The 24,124-nt window shown below is 39.4% G+C and overlaps 1 protein-coding gene across 3 annotated transcripts in view; it reads left to right on the forward strand.

Moving 5' to 3' along the window:
• The window catches only part of SPIDR (scaffold protein involved in DNA repair), a 195,776-nt gene that overhangs the window by 107,458 nt on the left and 64,194 nt on the right, over positions 1-24,124 (forward strand). For 2 of the 3 annotated variants that reach the window (XM_032124810.1, XM_032124820.1), the window contains exons 9-10: positions 19,528-19,738; positions 21,568-21,818. The exons of the other annotated variant lie outside the window; for it this stretch is intronic. In XM_032124810.1, the coding sequence (XP_031980701.1) occupies positions 19,528-19,738; positions 21,568-21,818 (462 nt within the window). The remainder of the gene's footprint in view (positions 1-19,527; positions 19,739-21,567; positions 21,819-24,124) is intronic. 3 annotated transcript variants of the gene reach the window in all.

The following is a 24,124-nucleotide window of genomic DNA, read 5'->3' on the forward strand; positions in this document are numbered from 1 at the left end:
ACTAAAGCAGACGTTGTAACACACCTGTTAATTAGTATTGCTGTGTGAACTTCTTAATTTTTGTGCATTACTATAAAATCTCCAAGGAAAAGGTACTGTTAAAGAACTAGACATTGTTTCCAGGTAGCTTACCACCTGCGTCTTTAGATGTTGATGGAGTAACCATTTTAATTTTATGAAATGCCTTGTTCGGTAGAGGAGACATCCTGCACTCGTAGACGCAGCACTTTGTTTGCTGGGTTTCCAGTTGTTGTGCCACTAGCTCAATCTTGTTCTAAAGCTAAGTGTCCTGAGGAAGGTTTAGTTGGTTCAGCAAATCTGCCTGTTTAGCAAAGAGGTTCAGAGAATTCACTAATGTTCTCCTTTCTGTTTTGAACCTGCACTAAGCATGATTGCCGTCTTAAAATCTGCAGGACTAGCTTAAAGCAATTTCTTATTTCCAGACTTTCTGTGGCATATCAGCAGCAGTGAAGCAGTAAGCAACAGGTGAGCAAAAATGAATTGCTTAATAGCATGAGATACAAGGTTTTGCAGTTAAATTAACCATTAGCTTTTCAAAACATTGTTATAAAGTGAAGGGTTGCAATACAAGATTATTGCGCTTTGGAAATGCAGTTCCAGTGGCACTGCTGTGTATTTAATTCCAGTGAGTTAAGTGAGAGTGTTGGAACTGATCAGTGTTTTCAGTAGTAAATGGGAAAGTCTTTCTTTCAGTTTAGCTTTACCTTGATTTCCTTATGCACTTTCTTTGTCTGTTAGAGGCCAATACACCCACATATGCTTACAAACAATCAACAAAGCAGGGAATTAAGGTGTTTCTCTTGAAGGCTGGGAAAGGAGGGATTGCTATTGCCAAGACACACAGACACTGACAGGCTCATGGAACTGTATAAATCCGTAATTCGTGAAATGTGAAACTTTCTGCTTAACACTTGACAACTAATATCTCTAGTGGGTGCTTCAGTAGACTTCTGTTGAAAATAGGCGTTTTAGATTTGTGTGGTTGGTTTCAACAGAGAGGAGAGAGTTGGCAGAGTGTCTGGGCAATTAAGACTCTTGTTGTGTGAATACTACATAGCAGAGGTAATAGTTTGATAAAGGTGGAGTTCAAGTTCTCCTTAAGCTGTATATGGGGCTCTTAAATACTGAAATATGGCTTATGTTATACTCATGGTAACTTTCCCTTTGATGTATCTGGCTGAAGAATTAGACTTAACCCTGTCTTTGAGACTCTGATTCCTCGTTATGTTGAGCAGGCTTAAGGGAGAGCACTGCCAAGAGCACAGGCAGGCCTTGGGTAAAAGCACTGTGTTCTGATTTGTGCCTGCAAGTCCTTCTCAAGAGCTACTGCTGTGAAAGCTGCAATTGCAAAGATTTCTGAACAAATATTGTCAATTGCTTTTCTTCTTTGTTTTGTTGTAGTGGCATGAGCCTAAATAATTTCCCCTCAGCTCAAGAATCAGCCACCCTTGTGTTGAACAGTCACAGAAAATCTTGAGCCATCCCCTAGGTGAAACAGGCAATTGACATTTAATTCTGAGTTTCAGTCATACAAATATAGTACGATCCAAAGTTAAGAGAAATTGCAGAATCAGTCATAATGCAAATACTGAACTTCTGATTTTTGTCAGATGAAAATGTAAAGAAACCTCTAGTTCACGGTATTCAGTAGCATTCCCAAAAACAGCCAAGGGAAGATCCTGTAAATAAATGAGGACAAAAATATAATAAATCAAGCTCTCTTCTCTTTGCCATCAGCTGGCACAAGGCTTACCTGTGTTAAAAACTTGGGGTTCTTCTTTACATTGGAGCAGCTGTATTGTGTATAGCTGTACTAGTTTAAAAATCCCTAGGGAGCTGTGACTTTAAACTTAGTTTTTATTGCGTTATATTAATTTTGTTCTGTGAAGTAGTAATTTCATGGCTGATTTACATTTTGTTTATAAAGTAAAAATAAATTGTTTTGATTATATTTCTTAGGCACCAAATAGCTCAAATCTAAATCTTGCCAGCATAACTGATTAACCTTGTAATAGCATCTTTGAGATATTAATGTACGCACTACCTTATCTTGTGCTTTATCTGACCTTTATCTGTTGATTTTAATATCCTTTGTGGTTGCTAGTGACGTGTTTTTGTTGTAGACAGGGAGAGATTTTGGCTCTTGTTTATTTCTCTGCTTTATCCTCATTCACTCTGTTTTGTCCTCTCAAAAAAATAACTGCATTAAGCAGAAAAAAACAAGATAATAAACTGTAGCCCAGTAGCACAATAGGAGCCATGTCTGCTTGAAGTGTTCAGAGAGCATTTTGCAAGCATCATGTACAGTTACCAGTCTAATGTGGATTGACAGTGAAAAAAAAGGAATTGATTGTCCTGAACAAATGTAGGATAATTTTTACCCCTTTACAGCATAATTTACTCATAATTTGCAGCATAATTTATTTCAGTGACTTACGTAAAGTGTTTATATAGGGCAAAGTTTGGCCGTTGCATGTGCTTGCAGCGTTGGATCATCTTGTAGTGCTTGGGCGCTGGTGATCCATATCGCTAAACCAGTAGAAAACTAATCAGAAAATACGTTTTAAAAAAGATGGGGAGGGGGGAGGAGTATGACTTTTTGACATACTACTGATTGAATTGGTTCAGCAAGATCAAGCATACCCCAGAGTAACAGAGAGGCAAAGGCAGAAGGGAGGCTGCAGCAAGTCTGTCTGCAGTGTGGATTGCCACTGGCACTGCTGGCTTCACTGCCTGCTCACTCCGGATGCCTTGCTGGACACCATTGCCCCATGCCAGCAGAGAGTGGAGATGAATGTGTGAAAGTCCTTCATGCACATTAGTGTGAAATCTGAGAGCTGAGTGGGAACTGATGATTTAAGTCAGTTCGTGATGACCTGGCTGCCTTTGCGCTGGAAGGGTTGGAACTCTGCCACAAGGGGTGGTAAGGTCCTGGCAGTACCTAGTGCTGAGCAGCTGAGAGGGGCACTGCAGCTGGGTCTGGAGGAGAATGGACTGCACACCATGTGCTCCTAGGAGTGTTACACTTCTTGGCTCTGCGGCCATGGCTGTACCCTCACTACATCTGCTGTGCTCTTTGCTTCTTTGGAGTCACTTGCACTTTTTCTGTGTGGGGCTGTGCTGAACACCAGTGTTATTCCCATTTGTACAACTTCATCAGTTCATCTCCTAGAGTTTGGACGTATTTAGGAAAACATGGAGCACACTTCTCTGATGTGATACTGTGCCAGATTTCAAGTGGGTGTTCTCCTTGATGCATGACATCTGATTTGGTGGGACATGGAAAAAACTGTGTGGTTTCTTCTGTGAGTGATTTAGTTCAATTTTCATGCGGTTCTACAACAGTGTTTTCATATTTGAAAAGTGAAAGAAAACAGAAATAGGAATGAAGATTTCTTCCCTTAGCTGTATCTCTCTATCCACAAAAGTAGATGATGAGAAGACCTCCCTCTTCCCAGCATCAAGGAGACAGATAGGGGAAGATCTCCCTCTTGGGCAAGAGGTACATTTAATTACAGGAGACAGGGAGCAGTTTGTAGTAAGATTTCATTATGATTTTTCATAACCCAGTGAAGCCTCCCATGATGTGATGATGGAGCTTGCGAAGCTGAGAGCAGCTGATGCTGTGAGAACCACAGCAGAGCTCATCTCTCCTGTTTTGGCATGGGGATTGCTGGGTTACAGATTGCCTCTGTGCTGTGCTGGCCCTGCCTGAGCAGCCTGGCAGGCAGCATTCAACTCAAGGCACATGTGGTACAGCTGTGCAAGTATGGGCCTGTCATCCTTTTGTAGGAATCAGGGAGAAGGAAGTTGGCATTTCTGAAGTGTGTCTCCTCTCCTCTTAAGGACATCAAATGAACCTCATTTTGAAGTTTGTTTTTGCTAGACTTTGCAAAGACAGTCTAGGGGACCAGTTGATAAAGTTAGCTAGGTAAGTCCCAGTCTTGAGTGTCTGGTAAGTGTTCAGGCTTTGAACATCTCCAGCTATTTACTGATGTCTTTGTAATACTAATGTAATAGATTACATTTCCCTGCAGAATCTACCATGCTACCCGTCCACTTGACATAGTGTATCTTAAGCATTTGCTTTTATGAGTATACTATAGCTGAAATGAGCAGCGGACATTCTTAGTCTGTACCTAGTACATCTGCTGTATTTTATTTTAGATACATGAATAAATTACTATTTTTATAAGCAAACATTTTCTCTGTTGGTGCAAATGACTCGGGTGAACAAGGTTTCTGAGATTTGGAAAACTGCTTTGCTCATACTACCTTTTTCTGTTTAGAGGTAGCTCAGATTTAAGGTATTATAGCTATAGTGCAAGAAAAGGCTAACTGTAATCCAAAGTCTCAACAGGACAACTGTCATCTTGTCCTGCTGACATGTAGCAGATGTGCTGCAGATCACTTTATCTTACAAATATGAGGTTAGCAAATTCTCCTTAGTAGCCAGCCTGAAGAGTTGGCAAACTATAGAATAAACTTATTAATGTAAGCATTTTTTGTTTGGATGCAATGATTATAATTTGTTCTCTTGAAGAATCACATTCATGTTACATCCTGCTCTTAGCAGAGCTCATGGCAGTTGCAATTTGTCAAAATTTGCCTTCTTTATGAACTTTGGTTTTGCTGACAAATTAAATTCTAAATTAAAACAAAGAATTGAGTTTACAGTCTTTTGCTGCCAGGATCTTTCCCCGAAGATGGTTAGCCTCAGCATAAAGTCAAGAGAGACTCATATCCTCTTTCTTTTATAAGAGGTGTTTTAATGAGCCACCTGAAGGCAAAGAGTAAGCAAAATTACTTCCTTTTTTCCATCAGGATTATCACTTAGGGCATGTGTTTTCAAACAAACATTAGAAGTTTCCTGCTATGTTTACAGTTTGGGAGGAGGGCATTCACTTTAATATCTTTTATATCCAGTTTTTGTGAAAAGCATATAGATATTTCCATGGCATAAAACAAACACATATGTATATGCCAGTAGATATAATTGCTTTAATCAAATACTGTGTGCCCCATAGCAACCTTAGTCTGGCAGTGAGGAGCACTGGAAGTAAAGCTAACTGACTTGCTTTTCAAGATAAGTAGATGAGGTTAAGGGACACAACTAGGGAATTTATTTATTTTATTTGCTTAACTTGTTGTAAGTTATACTGGTCTAAGTGGTAATAATTATTTCAGAAAGCTATTTGAAGAATGTGCCAGCCTGTGGAATATTTTCCATCCTGAGCATGAGGTACCATGGCTACACATACCTGTGGTCCTTATCCCACTGGCCTTCATCTGACCTGCATTTTTCATGTATAGGTTTCCTGTGCCTATATCAGCATAGAGCTGAATTATATTTTTTGACTGGGGAATCGGACAATGCTCATAAGTCTCAATGTCGAAACTCTTTTTATCATCCAAGGGTGACTGTTCTTTCTGGAAGTGCCATCCCTTTCCTGGCTCTGGGGGGAAGTGGGTGAAAATTTCAATGCTCAGGGGCATCTTGGGTGGGGCCATGAGCTCTCAGCCACAGAGTCTGGTTTTGTAGCTGCATTTCTTCAGCTGGCACTCAATCATAACACTGTTAATCTTAATTCTGCCTTTGAGATCCAGCACCACATGGTGATGTTCGGTCACTGTTGGAATACTGAGAGACAGCAAAACAGCTGGCAAGAATATTTCTGGGAAGAAAGAAAAAAAGCGAGAACAAAACAAAAAATGAAGGCAGTATTGAATAGTGGGTCTATGTTTAGATGGATTTTTTATTTTTTTAATCTTCCCACCTGCAGTGTTCTCTGTAAGGCTGAGTCTGTTATGGCAGCAAAAAGGTATTATTACCCTTTCAGAAAGTGTAGCTTTCTTGATACAGTCCAAGACTCAGTGCAATGGAAGCACAGTAAAGGCTCACCCACAGAGAAGACGATAGAAGAAGTGAGCACAGAGGCAAAGTGTTTGCTTAAAATTTTATCAGCCATTCATTCTGCTGCTTGAATTACTAATTTTCAATATTCTTTTGCTATGTTTTCTGGTCTAGCATAGTCTTTTTTCCTGTCTATGCCTACTCAAAGTTTTAGCTACTTGTGCTTTTCATGTGGACCTTGTTAATGTTACAATTTTATTAAAATGCAACAGCAATTTGTATGCAGCTGTATTATGTAAACAGAAGTAAGCCAACAAAATTGCATAACTACATATTTTTTAGTGGATAGGTGATTTTACCACATTTTTAAAATTGTTTGGTGGCTGTTAGACCGGGTTTTTGGTGATTTAAGAACCTGAAAAAGGTAGCTTGGAAAAGTGTACAAATGACTGCTAAGCTGCCACAGTTGTGTTTATTGTGTGTCCTTAAGCCAGATACCCTCTGGCAGCACAGGGGAGAAGCTCCCTGGATGACTTTAAGAGGCTTTCTAACCTAATGTGTGCTCTTCTGATCAGACATAGCCAGAAATTCTGGGTGCCCTGGAAACCCTGCTTTCTGAAGTGAGAGGAGGAGCATGTGGGTTACAGAGTAGATGATACACATTTTGGTGCTCTCTATTGGGTAACCACGCTTGGACTTAGTAAGGCCTTGCATTTCTTCAAAAAAAATTTTTTTTAGTCTTTAAAGAGGAGACTGAAATAAAAATGGCAGTCCCAGAAAAAGCTTAGAATAAAAAAGGTGAAATCTGCTTGCATCTCAAGCTTTTCACATGTTCTGTGATGAGTTTATAAAATTAGGGAGTTGTATGCTCATATATGTAGCCATGCAAATTATGTTCATTATTGTCATTACGTGTTCAGTTGTGGTCATGGTCTGTGGCAGCAGGAGGTCTTATACAGACCGCTGTCATGGCAGGATGAGCTTGAGACATAGAAAAATGCGCATGATGCTTTTGACAATCAGCTTTTTTGTTAGTTTATGTCCTTACTGGTGTGGAGGCAAACGGTGGTGGGTGTGATGAACAGATCAGCCCTATCAGGTGAAATTGTAGTTCTGCTTATCTGGGTATCCTATCTCCAGGAGTGCATGTTGGGTGGGAGAGCAGAAGGACTGAACAAACACAGACCTATTCTGCCCTGGATTAACCTGGGAGCCTTCAGCAAACTTTAGTTCAAGGACTTCCAAGGGCAGAGGTTGCATTTCTGCACTTGGCAACATTTCTTTTAAAATGCACTTAAGCAAGTTTTTATGGGAAAGGCAGTAATTTAGATTCACTTTAAAACGAGTGCTCCAGTAGTGGAAACAGGCTTTGAAATAAGATTCTGTAATGCTGCTTGGCTCTGCATAGCTCATTGCCCAAAGAGTATCTGAATGATGAAGCTGTGTTTAAATAAGATTCTTTAAAAGATTTTCAGCCCACATGGACATGTAACCGCAATGTAGAAAACAGATACGAATGTTTTGGTAGATGCTGAAAGAGGGTGGTGGTGTAGGAATTTGGAGGTCAGCAATGATAAAGAAGAAATGGAAAGACAAGTGATGTGGGGATAAGGTTCTCTAAAGGAAAAAATTAATACTTTTACCCCAGATTGAGGACACTGAAGTTTTTGCAGTGTACGTCAGTAACACAGGTGTAGGGCTGTGCAGGCCAAGTCCTCTGTGTGTGCGATTCACCTCCTCAGCAGTTACCAGAGGGAGTGCTAACAGTGTTAGCTGAAGGCTAGGGGATCTGACCCTCTCCTCTGGGACAGCAGCTCTGTTCTCTGGCAGGCGTCCCAGGGGTGCTGGAAGGCAACACAGTCTGCACAATCTCTCTGCCTCTTGACCAGAGACAGTCAGGGTCACAGACGTGAATATTATCTTTGTGACGCTTCAAGCAAGCAAACAGATAATTTTTTTTTTAAAGGAATGTTGCATGCAGTCAGTTGAATGTAAAAATGTCATATCAGATCTTTCAAGAGCTTGTTCCCTTGAGGGGATGTTGCGCCAGCTCACCCACCCCCCCAGGGCAGAGGCAAGGCAGGGAGGGGAGCAGGCAAGGCAAGGAGGGGAGCGCACACGCATGTACCTGCACTTCTGTGTGTGTGTGTGTGCACACACATACGAGAGTCACGGACTGCCCTCTTTTCCCTGGATGAGTCCCTTGTGTCTTCCTTCTGATCTTAGCTAAGCCAGGGAACTCCTCTTTTTTCCTGTACCATAGTCTGGGAATCATGCCCTGGACATTTTTTCAGCTGAGCACATTTACATACAGGAAATCAGCCCAGAGACTCACTCCTGTTTGAACAGTATTTGTACTAGACAGTTTTTCAGTGGTTTCAGGTATGATTCTTTTTTTTAAGCAACTGATAGACAGGAGAGTAAAGAATACAAGTAACTTTGTTTTAAAACAAGATATATAAATACATGTCAAAATACAATACCCTGAATATATATACTTGTAGAACTTAAAGCAAGACTGATCTAGTATCATTGCATTTATATGTTTTTTTCCACATCCTGCTTAGTGATGCAGTTGAGCAAGGGAATCATTTTTATTCAGGTCCATCTTGAATTCCAGATGAATGGGAGTATGAAGCGCTCTGCTCCCTCATAGAGCACCAGCATCAGGAGGAGCACTGCAGGAAGGGCCTGGCAGGGTGACTGCAGACCAGGATGCCCTCCTTGGGAAAGGAGATGTAAGAGAAGCTGGCCCTTGGCCTGGATGAAAAAGAGGAGGAAACACTTCTAAATAAAAGACAAAATAAATGCATAAGCAATCGAGGAGAGTCTTGCCACCACAGTAGGAAAAAATGAAGAATTTCTGCTTATATGTGAGGATCATTATCTGCTGGCACAAACTTGTTTCTTTTGGAGTTTAGAAGATGGTTTCTTACCCCTAGTGCTTCAGCTGTAGAGGGCGATAAGGCAGGTAGTTTTGCTGAAGCTTGATCATTTTTGTCTTTTTTTTTTTCCCTCTCCTGGTTTTGCCTGTGATAGCCTGTGACTCGGCTCAAAAACTGGGGCCATTTAGATCCTGTGTACGTCACGTAAAGCCTGGGGTATTGTACAGCAATACTGCATTTGCTGTTATTTTAGTGGAGGTACATGGAGAGTGGACAGCATGGAAAAGAAAAACGAAACGCATGATGATTCCTTTATAGGAAGTCAGTCAGCATTCCTTCTTTAGGTTAATATTTCTCAGGTTTTCAAATCTGGCTGCAAAATCCCTTCTTCCAAAACTTGATATGCAGCTTCCAAGCCTGAGAGTAGGGATGCCATCCATTGTTAAACGCTATGGGATATATTTGAGCCCTTGATTAACTTACGGTTGTTTGCTTGGGAAATGCGTGTGTAGTGGAGTTGTTTCACCCTTTATTGCATAAACATTTCTCTGGACTGGCAAATTTTGCTATTGTTTTTGGAATATCATTCTCACTTTAAACTTCAGGGTTTTTGCCAGGGCCAAGATGTCTGTGACGGCACACCTTCCACCTTATGTCTCTCACACCAGTTTTCTCCAAAATCTGTATGTTTTTACAGGTGTTTTCCCACAACTTCAAAGACTTTGTTTCTGCTTTTTTGGCAGGGGAGGGCAGAGTGCAATAGTGAGAGATAGGCGTGCTACAAAATGCTCCTCTGCCTTGGAAGTGGGTTGCTTCCACAGAGAGCTTTAGCTGAAGTGGTTTATCAGAAAACTGTCCCTTATGTGATCATAAGTCACAACTTCATTGCTGCCAGGACTCTTTCCAGTTTTCAGAGGTCATTGATGGCCCTTTTTTTTGGCAGTTGTGTTTGTATCAGGCTTGTAGAGGTTTTACTGTGGTAGTGCTTCAAGCAATGACTCGAGTTGCAATTCTGTTTTCTTAGCTCCTCTAAGAAAATGCAGATCTCCTTCTTGTCCTTAGTTGTTCTTAGGTTTTATTTCTTTAATGGTATGTCTGGTATTTTGCCACTTCTTTCTGCTTGGCTTATGTTTAGTTTTGATTGATTAGTTTTAAGGAGTTGTGTTCATATGACTGTGCAAGACAGATGATTGTGGTGGGTAAACTTATTGGGTTGGTAGATGTTGGAGTATTTTAAATATAGTAAATTGAGTCAGGGCTGCATGTACTTTTAAAAAAAAAATAATAATAAGGGCTTTCATCTTTCCACTATACATCTAACTTTTTTTCTCTCTGAAGCATAAAAGACTGTTTCCTTCTAAAAATAAATATTCTTTGATGTGGAAAAGTAAACCTAGAACATGCTGAAGCTGTGTAGCCTCTGAAGTCTAATAGGAGCACAAAGAACAGTCCAGGGGTTCATCCATCTCATTGCATTATTGATTCTGCTCTGCTGAGTCACCAGCCCTCTTACATGAGTCTGAAAAAGAAATTTGAGCATATAATAGTGTGATGCAGTAGGAAAACTCTCCCATATCTGATGTGATCTGGTTGCGAAGTGTCATTGCAACTGTTCAGTGAAACAAAACAAGCCAAGTTAACAGTGACCTGTAGACCATATAATATTTCAATATTAGAATTAGAATTTTTTGCTTGTTCTGTGCAATTATGTCTTTAAAGTAACACAGGAATACTAAGATTTTCAGAAAAGAAAAAAACATCAAGGAGAACATTGAACTTAAATGTTATTTCTCAAAGTGTTTTTTCTTGTTTTGACTGAGAGAGCTATGCCATAGAATCCACCTATGGTGATTTAAGGGAGAAGATATGTGGTATTGCATGGAAGCAAAATGAAGCTTTGAAAGTTATTCTTGTGAGTGATAACTTCAAAGTACACACACTATTGAGGGCTGTTTTCTAACCTAAAAAGAAGAAAGGTATTTTTTTTATCACATACGATCAGTGTTTCTGTGGCAGGCTGAGACGCTGAACTTCTTCCTTGCACAGAAGGTTTCACTTAGGCTATGTCTCCACCAGGATGTTTCGGTAAAGAAGTTTCCACTCTGGTCACTAGCACTGCTGTATTTTCACTGATGATTGTTGTGAGCGGATTACTGCAGAAAGGACTTTGCCTAAAAGAGATTTCTGTGCTACCTGGCTTATCCACACCACCTTTACTTTTGTTACACATTTATCAATAGTGGCAACAAATAAAGTGAAAAAAAGGATTTTTCTCAGCTCAGTAAAGCTGAAGTGGACTGTAGTGGAGGAAAACTTGGTCTGTAACCTGCCTAAAGACCTGTGGAGCTCTGCAGGGCAGCTTTCTGTACCAGGGGTTCAGCCTTCGCCTTGCCTGATGATATTCATTGAGACCTCCAGGCTACTTGAGGCATCTTCTTGCTTGAAGCAGAGTTTGACCAGCTCAGAAGGAGTGTTCTGCTTTGCTGTTGTGCTCTGTGGCTCAGAGCAAGCTCTCACTACCTTTTGTTATTCCCAGTTGTGTTACCAGAGAACCCAGAACGACTGCTACTTTCAGTTACTCTTCCTGTGCTGACAGCATTGGATTTGGCTGGATAAAAAGTGACCTCACCAGATAAAACCAGAATTTGGTCTTGCTTCATGGCCTGGCAAAGAAACAATAGGAAATGCCCAGAAATGAGTACCAGAGCAAGACAGGAGTATAAGAACAAGTCTGATTGAAGATTTTTGGTTATTTAGTAATTGTGCTGGGGTTTTTTTAATACTAGATTTGATAATAAAATATTTAAATAAAATCGAGCATATGTGTATATTGATCTGTCTTTCTGAAGTTTGCTCAGGGATAGTTATTTGTTCTTGCTGCTGTGCATGTGAAGACACCTGTGAGCATGAATGCGAGACTGGACTTGTAAGGAGTCTTTGCCAATAGCAAATGCCAAATGTCTATGGAAAAAGAGGACAGTGTTCTTAATAATCTCTGCAAAACATTGAACAATGCATTTTAAAATGGCATTTATTTATTAAAGTTTCTCCAATAGTCCTCCAAACTTGAACCAACCAACAAAGTACCCTTACTCCCCATACCTTGGTCAGAAAGTCTCAAGTTCAAGTTCTTCATTTTAACACATGGCCCTCAGCTGCTTGGGTGGATATTGCAGAGTTCTGGTGTGAGAAGCAGCTTCTCCTGATACCTCAGGAGTGGTGACATTGTGTGTAATGGTGGCAGAATGGCAACACTCCTGATCTTTCATCCACTGGCAGAGGAGTTGTTGGTGTAACCTGTTGCCTCAAATCTCCATGGTACCAGTGAAGAAAACAGAGAATTGGACAGCTTTTTGTACAACAGAACACTATGCAAGTTTGTATTTAATGGCATGCTGTCGTCCTCACAATCCTATGGACAGGGGCATGTGTTCATCCTCATAGTGCTCTAAAACTAGGGCTGGAGGAAGGACTTAGGCTCTCCTGCCGGGAAATTGTAGGTAAATGTGAAGTGCACATACAAAATGATGGAGTCTGGATTGTTGGTATCCAGGAATGTGTTTTTAGTGTTCTGATTGCTTCATTAATGTGTCAGCTTAGTCTTCATTTAATGATCAGGAAAATACATGGTAAAATAAGACTTGACTAGAAATGGCATCAAAACCGTCATGATGTCGCTGTAGAAATTCGTGGTGCATTTCTGCATTAGGATTTCAGTCTTCCAAATCAAAGATATGTAGCAGAAGTGGAAAAATAGCAGAGAAGAGTGACAAGAAGAGATATATGGAGCAGCTTCCCTGTGAGAAATGACTAGGGTGACTAGAGCTCTTCACCTTGAGAAAGCAGTGGCTGGGAGAGGATGTGATAAAGGTCTGTATTAGGAAGTGCATCAGGAAGGATGATTGTTCACTGCCTCTTAAAAACAAGAAGTGGGGGGCAGCAATGTAACCACTAGGTGACAGATCAAAACAAATCAAAGGAAGTGGTTTCTCAGATGCGTGTAATTAGACTGTAGAGCATGGTGGATGCTACAGGATGTTGTGGATGCTGTCAATGTGCAAGTGGTCAAAAAGCAGGCACATAGGTTCCTGGAAGAAAAGTCTACCCAAGACTGTTAGATACAACGATATTACTTCTGCCTTAGGAAGTCCCTAAACTGAAAGTTTTTAGAAGTTATCAGACAGTGTTCTGCAGAACTTTCACTAGGTGCTTGCTTTTATTTTCATAGTCTTCAAACATCTGCTGTTTGCTGCTCTAAGCTAGAGTATGGGGTAGGTGGGCCTCTGATCTCACACCAGTGCAGCCATTTTTGTTCTCTCTAACACTCACCACAAGTTTTAATATGACGTCACTTTGCAGTTTGCTTCCTTCCTTTTTCTCTCCTTTCAGAATCCCTCTGGTATGTCCCTCTGTGTATGGTGGCTGCCTCAGCCACCTCAAACCCTACGTGCAGTTTAGCACTGGGAACAGAGGGAAGAAGTAATCTGAATGATGAGCTCATGGCTAGTCACACAAGTTGATCTATGGGGTAAACACACAGATTGGAATTCTTTCATCTCTTGATTATGAAAAGATAACCATGATATTTATATCCCCCTACTTACTTGTAACACCCTCATACTGTGTGTGGGGGAGTGGTTTTGTTCTGTTTTTAAAGCAACTTTCCCATTTAATGCTTTATTGTGTGCAGGTTTTTTAATACTAATTGTTTTGTGTCTGACTTACGTATTAGGTATTTAAAAAAATCTCAGCATCCCAGTTGGAGTAGAGTTATAGTGAATTCTCTCAAAGGTATTACCCCAGTCAGCTCAAGAGATCATTTCCATGCCACTTTGTACGTAAGCACTACCTGTGAGTGGAATTTTATGTTTTGGTGGTGCCAAAGGTTAAGACTCATCATGATGAATTTAGGTCCAGAATGCTAGAAATTTCAGGTGCTTTCTTCATAGCCAAAAATAAGTGGCTGGAGAGCTCTGAGAAACTTCCCTGCTTTCCAGTCTTTGTAAAGCCTGATATTAGAATAATTTCCTGGAGGTGGATGAGATTTGGTTTGATACCCATCTGTGCTTTCCTACTTCAGAAGACCTGTACATCCCCTTCAGTTAGCACACAGTGCAGCTCCCTGCAGAGGTGAGAGCACTGGGTGCGTGGTATAATAATGCTTAATGTTAACCACAAGCTTTTTATAGCAGAGCTCTTCTTAAATGTGAAAATTTCCATACAACTTTTTTTCATGCTACAGGGTGTCATATTTCAAAAGGCAGCACTATGGCAAGCCAGTGGTTAGTTTATATGATTACTCTGAAATTAGTAAAATGATGTAGTGATAAAAATGTTGGCTTTGTGTACTGTAATTTCTTCCTGGAGTGATTTCTTAGGTTTACAGGTAATTTTGTTGAAAAGTACAGTAGTATTTTGCAGAAAGAACTTACACTGCAATAGAAAAGATTTATTTTCATTACTTGTGTTGTTTTACTGATTTTCTCAGTTTGCTTTGTGCTTAAGGTTCAGTGACAAATGGTGACAGATTGGGTTGTAACAAATCTATACATTTAACAGCTTCTTGTTCTTTTCTTTGTCTCTTGGAGTCATGGAATAAGTCCTCAGACAAAGTATTTTTCCAGTAGGGGAACAAAACAAGTATCTAGCTGTTCTATTCACAAATAAAAGTATCATACTTTAAAAGCAGAAGTTTCAGACATAGCTTGGGTAGCTTTTTGTTGTTACATCTTCTGCAGACCTGCTACTCTGAGGTGCCAAAGCCACATTTGTTTGGAAACCTGACACAGCTGAGAATTGTATGTTTGCCATATGTGACTCTGGACGTTGGTCTGGATGGTTAGTGCTGTTTTTTCATGGGGAAAAGAGTACAACCAGCCTTGAGAACTTGTACCACAATAATCTGTTGCTTTGAATAAGGTAATTTCAGAGAAAGAGATACCAGCTGATTTTTGTTTTCTGTCTTTGACGTTGGGGCATGGGAAGAAGTTAGGTACTGTAAAATGTGAGCTCAGAATCGCAGTGTCCGTGCAGCGTTACAGGGGTAGTCAGTGACGCTGATGGAGACTCACACACAAGTGGTGAGATTACTCATTCATGGATGAAAAGTCTGTGTTTGGGCAATCTCTAGGCATGGCAGAAAGCAGGTCTGTCCCAAATGGCCTGTTGATTTGGTGTATATACTGAGAAGATAGTTACTGTCCTTGGGTGATAGGTGGGCAGAGATCTGTCTGAACTTGTTAAGTTTTTTTGGGGTTTTGGGAGGGTTTGTTTCTTAGTTATTATCATTAGCTCAATGCTCAGGCATTTCTTGGACATTTCACAGATAAAGCATTGCAAATGCTACACAACCCTAAGCAAGAGGCAGCATGAGCAACTTCCTCTACATTGGATAAAACAAGCGATTCCTAGGAAGTCAGGGATGGGCCCTGTATGTTGTTCCTATGTGCAATGATTCCTCATACTTCTGGGCAACAGTGTAAGGTTCTGGCACACTCTTTTTCTACATGTACTACTGCTGTGCTGCTTTGGTGGATGTTAAACCTTCTTTACACAGAGATCATTGTTCTGAGACTTGAGAATAGCCTGTTTCATAATTACAGTGCAAGTTGTACGTCACTGAAATGTTAAGAGTGTTCATTTAATGCAGTGTACTCTTCAAAAAAAACCACTCTAGGCATTTTACACTTTGTAAAGGAAAAAAAAAAACCAAAAAACTACAACAAAAAACAAAAGCCCAGTAAAATACCCAGGGAGAGTGAACAAAAAAATATGTTCTCTAATTTAAAGTGATCCAGAGTCTTCTCAAGTTCATGAACCAGCACCACCGTTTGATGTCAGCAGAACTGAGCGGAAGCGTGTGGTTTGTGAGCTCGCTGCTGCTGGAGTCACAACTCCTCGCTGGCTGTGGATGGGCTGTGCAGGGCAGACCACAGTGCAAACCCACTGGTTGTTTGCCCCAGGATTAAGACCCTGCCCCAAATTGAAACGTCAGCTCCTTTACCCAGTGCCATGCTGTACGTTCTGCAGCGTTTCGCATCTCGGGTGGGGACAGACCACAATTAACGTAGAAGTGGGCAAGGACATCTCCTGCTTCTACTTGGCCAGATAGCCTCCATTGTAGGAGGGAGGAAGAGAAAAAGAAAGCTACATTCTTGGACAGAGAAGCAAGCTGCTGCTGGAAAATAAAAAAAATAACATTATTGCCTCATGTTCCTTTAGCATGTGACCAGTTACAGCAATTGCTGATGGTCTACATACCAGGAAAATAATGCCCTGTAGTATAGAATGTTCCCAGTCTCTACTTCATGTCATTACAAAGGTCTAAAGGCAGTTACAAAGGAAGTCAACTACTAATCCAACTTTTAAATATCCTTTTCTGAGCAAGAAAAATCAGAGAGGACAATAGATTGTTTCAGGGGGGTTTGTAATCTGTGATGAGCTTTTTTTTTTTTTCCCCCATCATCTCTGTGGTTAGCTGAATGAGATGATGTCTCTCATTCTTTGAAAACTAACTTTTAAAATATAATGAAGGAGATAGAAAAGAAGCTATTTAAGAGAGGTCACAGAAAGCTTGCAATGCTGATTTAACACTTTATGTCTAAGAGGATACTACAGAGTGTACTCTGTATTCTAGAGTAAGGCTGCTTCTGGGTATAGGGAATCTGCAGCTGGAACAGATGCTTAAAGTTGAGGTGATCAGTTATGGTGTCTCAGGCACAGGGGCAACACATGCAGGGATTGCTTGGGGAAGGGATTTTTTTTGTGCCAAATCTTCCAGCCTGTTGGGTTTTCTTTGCCCTGATCTGTACCTGTCAAACAGACAAAAAAGAATTAAGGTATACATGTGTCTCTAGCGTGGTTGCCTTTGTTGCAAAGAGAAAAGTATAAACAATATACAGGGGCAATGCAGAGATTTCTGCCATGATGACAGTCAAAGTTCCCATCCCGCAGAGCTTGATTTTGCTGAGCAATACTAGAAAGAATTTCTGGAAAAAGAGTTTTCATTCAATTAATTGATACTATATTAATAATTTTATTCTTCATATTGAAGAATGTATATAAAACTTGGTAATAATGTAAATAAACAGTACAATTATTCTATATATTGTATGCAAAATATAAATAATTTTATGTTTTCTATGTGTATGTATACTTACAAAATATTTCCATTCAGCCATCTAACTGCACAAAATAATGAGCTTATTACAAACTTTTTTGTTATTTCTTTCAATTGGGATTTATTTCTATTTATTCCTGGTTCTTTTCATCGTGAGTTATCTGTCCATTGTGAAATAGGGAAGATTTAAGTAGATATATGTGAATATTCCTCTGATGTAACTGAAGAATTACCGCTAAGTCTGTGCACATTTTTGCAGGTCTAAACCAAGTGATTTCTTCAGGAGAGTGTTTTTAGTGAACTAATTGCATTTAAGAAATGGGAAGCTTCTTCTGGAAATGTATATATGTCCCCATTTTTCCTTTGTGGAAATACCAACTAGCCATTATTTTATGCATTACCCATGTAAAGATATGATGACATAATGAGTGCTTCACCAGGAAAGCTCTTGGCGATTATAGAAGTACTCGAGACATGGAATGCATAAGCATAGCAAAAGCAAGGCACACGTCACTTGGGTATCGGTAAAACCTACCTGCCTTAAAAAAAAAGAAAGTTAAAAACCTGATCACATTTTCCTGTTCAGGAAAATAAAAATAAAACCATAAACCTCAAAGTTTCTACAAATGATTTGCTACTAACGTCAGTATTTTTTTTAGAGAATGAGATGTTTTAGATCAAGCAAACATTCTTCTGACATTAGTGACGTAATGGTCTCGTGTTCAGAGAGATTTCCTGTTTACTTTGGGTCTGAACACAGACATCTCAAGAAAGAAGGTGCTAAAATTTTCATTACACATCTGCAAATACAGACAGCCCAAACTGTTCCAAGATCTGTAGTAAGCTTTATGTACATTTCCGTTCTCTAGAAAAAAGGGGGTAAGTGCCAGTTTAAAAATCTCATAGAAACAGAGGTGTTTCAGTTTGCTGACCAAGCTAATTCCTCAGTTTTAATCCCGTAATGCAGAAAATTATCAAGCAATGTCAGTTCAGCAGCCTTATGAGCTACTGTCATGCTCTTAACTGGGAGCTTTGTTAGCAAATTCATCTGAAGTCAAGGGACTCGGTGTCCCTTAGACATGAATTGCTGCTCTCCTAAATCGGGGGAGCTCACAGATGGCAGTAAGGCTTCTTTGTGGTGAAGTTCAGGACTTAGTTTTATGCTGTAACTTTTCATGAATTTTCTGTTTCAAATCATAACTTCTCTGAGTGTTCACAGTAGAAGCAATGCATCTTGTTCATAATTTATATGTGTGATTCATAGTTCTAAGTTGTGAGCTTAGTTTTAAATGTATCCTTTTTTCCTAAAAGGCAGAGATCATCTGGCTGTTGTTTTATTTTCCTAATTATAAAATAACAGGGATTATATTTAAAACTTGCTGCAACTCTTCCTATGCCTTTGAAAATATGAATACATCAATCTCCCTTTAGCTATCCACTCTCTAAAGAACGAAGGCGTCTGTTATAAAAGAGACCGTGGTGAAGATCTTGTATGGACTGAGATCAGAAATAAGTATTTTTGAGTGTTTCATTGTTTCATTTTGCTTTTTAACTCTGTATGGTTGCATTTTGAGAAACAATGTCACAGATGTGGAAACTTGCTTCATCTCCATAATATAACTGCTGAGCAGTCTAGAGGGTGAAGTTCTGAACTCGGGTCAGCACAGCTTTGCTGCCAAGGCAGGAGGCCTTGTTTTACTCCTAGGTGATAAAAATCTAATAGTAGAAAAATTCAGAATGCGGTAAAGTCACCAAGTTGATTTTGGTCTGTTTTGATGGTCTGTAGAAAATGAGATTACTGGTTGGTTTTGTTAGCTGACTTCATTAGATGTGTGTCCTCTGAGCATAAAAAGTGTACTTCTAAATGTGCGACTGTGATACCAGCATAAGAAAAACCCAACATCAACACATGCTTTGGCATGAAATTATCGTGTGTTTAGAGATTCTGCAAACATTCCCTTAATCTGGTGGGTAAGAAATTGCTGCTTGTGGAGCTGTTTGGGAATTTACATTGGCACTAGAAACCAAAACTGGATCTAGGAGAGCACATTTATTACAGTGACAAATGCACAGGCAAGATAATATACAGCATAGTGTAAGAAAAACATAGGATTTTGCTTTTAGAAAAATAGAGGAGGAAGAAGCAGCTTGCTGCCAGCTGCATGAGAATGGATTTGGGTTGGTGGCAAGCACTCACCAGAGAATGTCCTGCAAGGGTCAGGCTGGGTCCAGCGGAGCAGTGCTCTGAATTAACACGGAGCAGGATTAATAGTCTTCTGTTCATGGCTTTCACCTCAGTAACTGTATGCAGAGGGTCCTGGTGCTCTGTGCTAACAACACAGAGACACCAAGTAGCATTTGTGTGAAACCAGATGGGGCTCAGCAGCTCAGCTGGCTTCCATGTGTAACTTGTCCCTGGGTGCAGTGGATCTCCAATTGCCCAGGGCTATGCCTGAGCTAAGATGGCTGAGCCAAGCCGACTCTGTGGGATGGGTAATTTGCAATTAGGATAACACACCTCTGAAATGTTTTGGTGGTAAATATAGAAAAAAGGTGAGAGAAATGCAATGCAGCACACATTTTTAAATAGTGCTTATCAGTAGTTTAACTTGTAATGGATTTGATACCACTTAAATTGTTTTTTCCAGGCAAAAACTGCTTCTCCAAAATGCAGATGTTCCTGTTATCATGAACACTTACTTTAGTCAGAAGGTGATACTCAGTGAACATTCAGAAGCCAGAGAGAAGACATATGGTCTTACAAAGATGCTTATCAGGAAGAATATTATATCTTTGGCACAGACCTTCAGACTAGATGACCTTGATGATAAGTTACACCAGGAACCTTCAGATAATCAGGTATGGTCCATTTGGTTCACAATTAAGCACTTGGTAAGAAGTTGGTGAGCAGATGTTTGGAAATCATAAGAAAAACAAAAATTGTAAATTACTGACCTGTTTGGTTTCCCCTTTCATTTAGTCAAGGCTGAATTAATATGCAGTGTTTATTTTAATAATATTTTCTTAGTAGAGGCTTTTAGTCCATCCAAATGCTGAACTGCTGTGAGGTTATTTTGCTGAAATCTCACTACTGTGCTAAACAGTAATTATAACTTGTTTTTTTCATTGATTTTTCTCATATTCTTTATAGCTGAATAGCTAAAAAATAGCTGTTTTCTTGTAACTCACTCAAGATTCTATTTTAAATAAGCATTCCTTTTTCCTATTCCTTTATCTTAACTCATTTCCTTATTGATCCTATCCTTTCTTTAAAGCATCAGTTGATAACATCATCCCCCATTCCTACCCCTTCAGTTTGTTTTCTTTCCCGTTTTGACTTTATTTGTATTAAAATGACTACTGACTCTGCATTTCTGTAACTGTGGTCATACAAGCTGAGGTATTTTAAGAGATTTGTTTTCTTCATAGTCTGTGCCAGCACTTTCTGAAAGTAAGGCTCTTGTAAAAGCTTTATATTGGCTACCTAAATGGTTCTTAATATTTGAGAAGTTTGGCCCTTCAAGTTTGAGGAGCAATGAGTGTCAACATTTTGTGTTTGCCTTATATATAATTCCCATTATAGGCCTGAGAATTAAAAAGTTACATAAATCAAATCCTAATCGCCTTTCTTGCTTCAACTCTGACTTGTAAAAAGCTTCTACTGTGGTATTTGAAAACCAGAACAATTTACTTGTTCCCCTCATTGCTCCTAACAAACAAACCACTTCATTTAAAACTTGGTAGACAAGTTTTATTGCAACTACTTTGTAGACAAAGGGTAGTGTTGTACCACAATTTTCTTTTAAATACTGCAAATTCTTCTTTATTGGTGTATAATACTTATGGTACAGTCTGTGATACTCTGAAAACCTTTCTTGGCATCCAGCTTTTTATAAAAACAGGTCTCATTGTGAAAATAGAAAATTGGTTCATGCTGCAAAGGGACCTATATATATATTGACCATGTTAGTCTATACCTGCATGCAATTTTTATCGAGAGAGATTTATTTTAAAATTAAGATAAATTACATTACTAATTTAGATTAAGGCAAACTGCAGTGTTCATGAAGTTTATTTTGCAAGTTTGGAAGGTTTTATTAATAAAATATGTTTTTAAAGTAGTGAAAAAATAAGTTAAAGTTTTTGCCTTAAAAGTTTTGTATTTTTCATTAATCATCTAATTCTTTTACTTTGAAATATTTTCCATTGAAATGTGTAAGTCTGAGGACTAGCTTACTAGTCTATAAAAGGCACCTGTTCATTTCCAACTTTATTTGAAAGTCCGGAAGCATTCAAGATGAATTTCACTCTTTTTTTAGAAGAGGAAGGAACAGAACATCAAAGAAGTAAAAATGAAACTCCATTCAAGGGGAAGAATCATAAGGGCTAATATCTGTTTTCTGTTTTCCTGCTGGTGTCACCATCATCTCTCAGGGGTTGAGTTAGCTCAGTGCAGAGCACCAGTTAAATACAGAAGCACACCATGTGTGCAACTCTCTTGAGTGTTTATTAAAAATACACAATAAATAACTGGCCACTAGTCTGCAAGTTACCTTAGGAGCAGTAAGTATTTTGAAACTGATTTTGCACTTGAAACTTGATTTTTCATGCTGACGTTTTTCCTCTCTAGCTCTACACAGTTTCAAGGTTCTCTGGAATGTTTCTCTTAATGGGTTTTCCTTCACCAGGCTGCTTGTGCTCCACAACTTCGTAACAATGGTGATTCAAAACAGCATCCCTTGGCGCTGAGTGCTGTTAATGATTCTCTGCTTGACATGGTTGAAAGCCAGGGAGCCATGGGGTGGAGAGAGGTGCAGGTACGAGTCGTTATCCAGAGGGTGTACTGTTTGCCTGCAAGAGAAGGGTACAGGAGCCATACTCAAGGAAATAAGCCTCTTTGTGCAACACCTGGCATGAATTCAGATCCACCAAATGTTAGGTGAGTAATAAGATGCATGGCAATTTCTTTGTTGAGGCTGTGATATATGAGAAACCAAAGAGGAGGGAGTTCAGAAATGTCATTCTTAGTTGTCAGCCCATGGGGAATAAGCACACTCAGCAAGGAAGGCATGGGGCTGTTGATGGGAGTGGTGCCGTTTTTTCATAGGTATAGTGTGACACAGAAGTAGTCCTGCCCAGGGAAGGAAAGGATCTGTCTATGTTTACGTCATCAACAGATGACAGGAACACTGAAAATGAATTAGTGACAAGTTAATTGAGAACATCGTATACTGTTCCTTGAGCTTCACAGAATAATTGTTACATCCCATTTGCCTGTTTCAGTCTCTGGTATGCTCTGGTAGTGAGTTATGCTCATGCAATGGTCTTTTGAAACAAAAAAGAAATACATCGAGAGACACAGAAATGAAAGGCTTTTCTATAATGAGGATTTTGCGCAGATACTATTAGAGAAACATAGGTGTATATTCCGTTGTGAAGTCACTGGAAAAAGATCCTGTTGACTTCTGGAAATCTGGAGGCCACAGCAGTTAAGATTCCTCTACAGTAAAAAGTGTTGTGGTATCAAAACATGAGCAGCATTGTGGAAACATTACATGCAAACCCCATGGAACATACAGCTTTCAACCAGTTGTTTTAGCCTCTTATGTTTTAGTCTTTGCATTCTAACACTGTTCTGTTTACAGTGGAAGGAATCAAGAGCTGGACCTCGTTTTCTTAAATAAAAAAGATATGGCAAACAGTTTTCCTTTCTGACCAGTAGTGAACCATTGAATTCTTTCCTTCTCCTTTTATGATTCTCAAGGTTTGAGGCCAAAGACTGATTTCAGTTTTTCTCAGCAACCCTGCATCTGTGTTAGCTGTGTCTGTTATTGCATTTTCTTCCTTTGGTTTTGCACTAGCTTTTGGTTCATTTGGCTTCAAATTTTGAAAGATAAGATGTATCAGATTTTATTTTCACTCAGGAAGATGATTAAAATGCATTATAGTAGAAGAGCTTGTATTGAGGTTCTAGGTTCAGCCTTTCAGGACATAAGTAAACATTTCTTCCTGCAGAGTTTGGGACTTGAATGGGGATGTGCAATTAGTTTAACAGGTCCTGTTGAGAACTCTCCAGATGTAATTTGCAATAGGCTTTGAAAGGTTTCTTCTCAGTTTTGAAGAATTTGAGTTCCTCTGAGCCACCCTGCAGGTGGATAGTGGTGTCCTCAACAGTTCTTCTTCTTGAGTTTTTGAAATACTAGAATTCTCTCAATTCTTGGTACCTTGTAAGCCACTGGGTAATTTACAGAAATAAAATTTCTCCAGAAGGAACTTACGAAGATTATTCTTTCCTAAAATACAAGCTTGGTCATCACCCACAGGAAAGTAATTATCAACAGCCTTGTCCCCAACATTTTTAGGAGCTCTTTTACATATAATAGTTATATTGAACATTATTTTTTTAAAGTAATTGATACATCTTGTTGTGTGGACTCTTTGCTTTGTATTTAATTCATTCTTACTATAACATATATATTTTTTTAAAAAGAAAAAGTACTTTACCAGCCCACATTGATATGTGGTTTTGAGGACAGTAGTCCTCCATGTAGATTTTCTTCCAGAGAGCTACATTTGATCAAATGTCAGGGCAGCTGACAGACTGTTATTCAAGCTGATTTTTTTAATTTCCAACTCTTTACCAAAAGTACACTTAACTTGCAGTCACACAATTTGAGGTAGTTAACCTGCCTGAGCCCACACCCTTCACAGGAATGGGGTGAAAGAAAGCAGAAATCTTAGATTGCGCTTCTTAGGTGAAACGTGAAATAGAAATGAAATAAAAAATGAGAGCTTGTTGCTTCTACGTACATGCTGTAGCTGGGTATTCTCATGTGCAGTTGTTAAACTGGTCTCTTAAAAGTTCCTCAAATTTCATAGATAGCTCAGAAAACTGTTTGTTTGTTGTTGTTCACAGCTATCAGACTGTGCTTTGGATCCTGAATCAAAAAAACCAACCCACTTTCTCTTTTGCAAAGGGGAGAACGAACACTTCTTTTACAGACTGAGGAATGAAAAACACCTCTTGCTGCTTTTTCAGCTGCTATTTCCGTGGCTGATAAACATCCACATGAGACCTCCTCTACCAAAAACATCTATGTCTGTCACCTGATAGTGAGCAAAAAGGCCCTCTGGCAGTCCTTCGAACCAACTGATGGCTTATTCTTTTGTAACTAAAAACCCCTATTTTAAACTTCTTTCTGTAAAGTAAAACTGCCTAAGAACAAGGTTTGTATTTTATGAGGC

Source organism: Corvus moneduloides, chromosome 1 (genome assembly GCF_009650955.1).
Source record: "Corvus moneduloides isolate bCorMon1 chromosome 1, bCorMon1.pri, whole genome shotgun sequence".
Taxonomy (NCBI): Eukaryota; Metazoa; Chordata; class Aves; order Passeriformes; family Corvidae; genus Corvus; species Corvus moneduloides.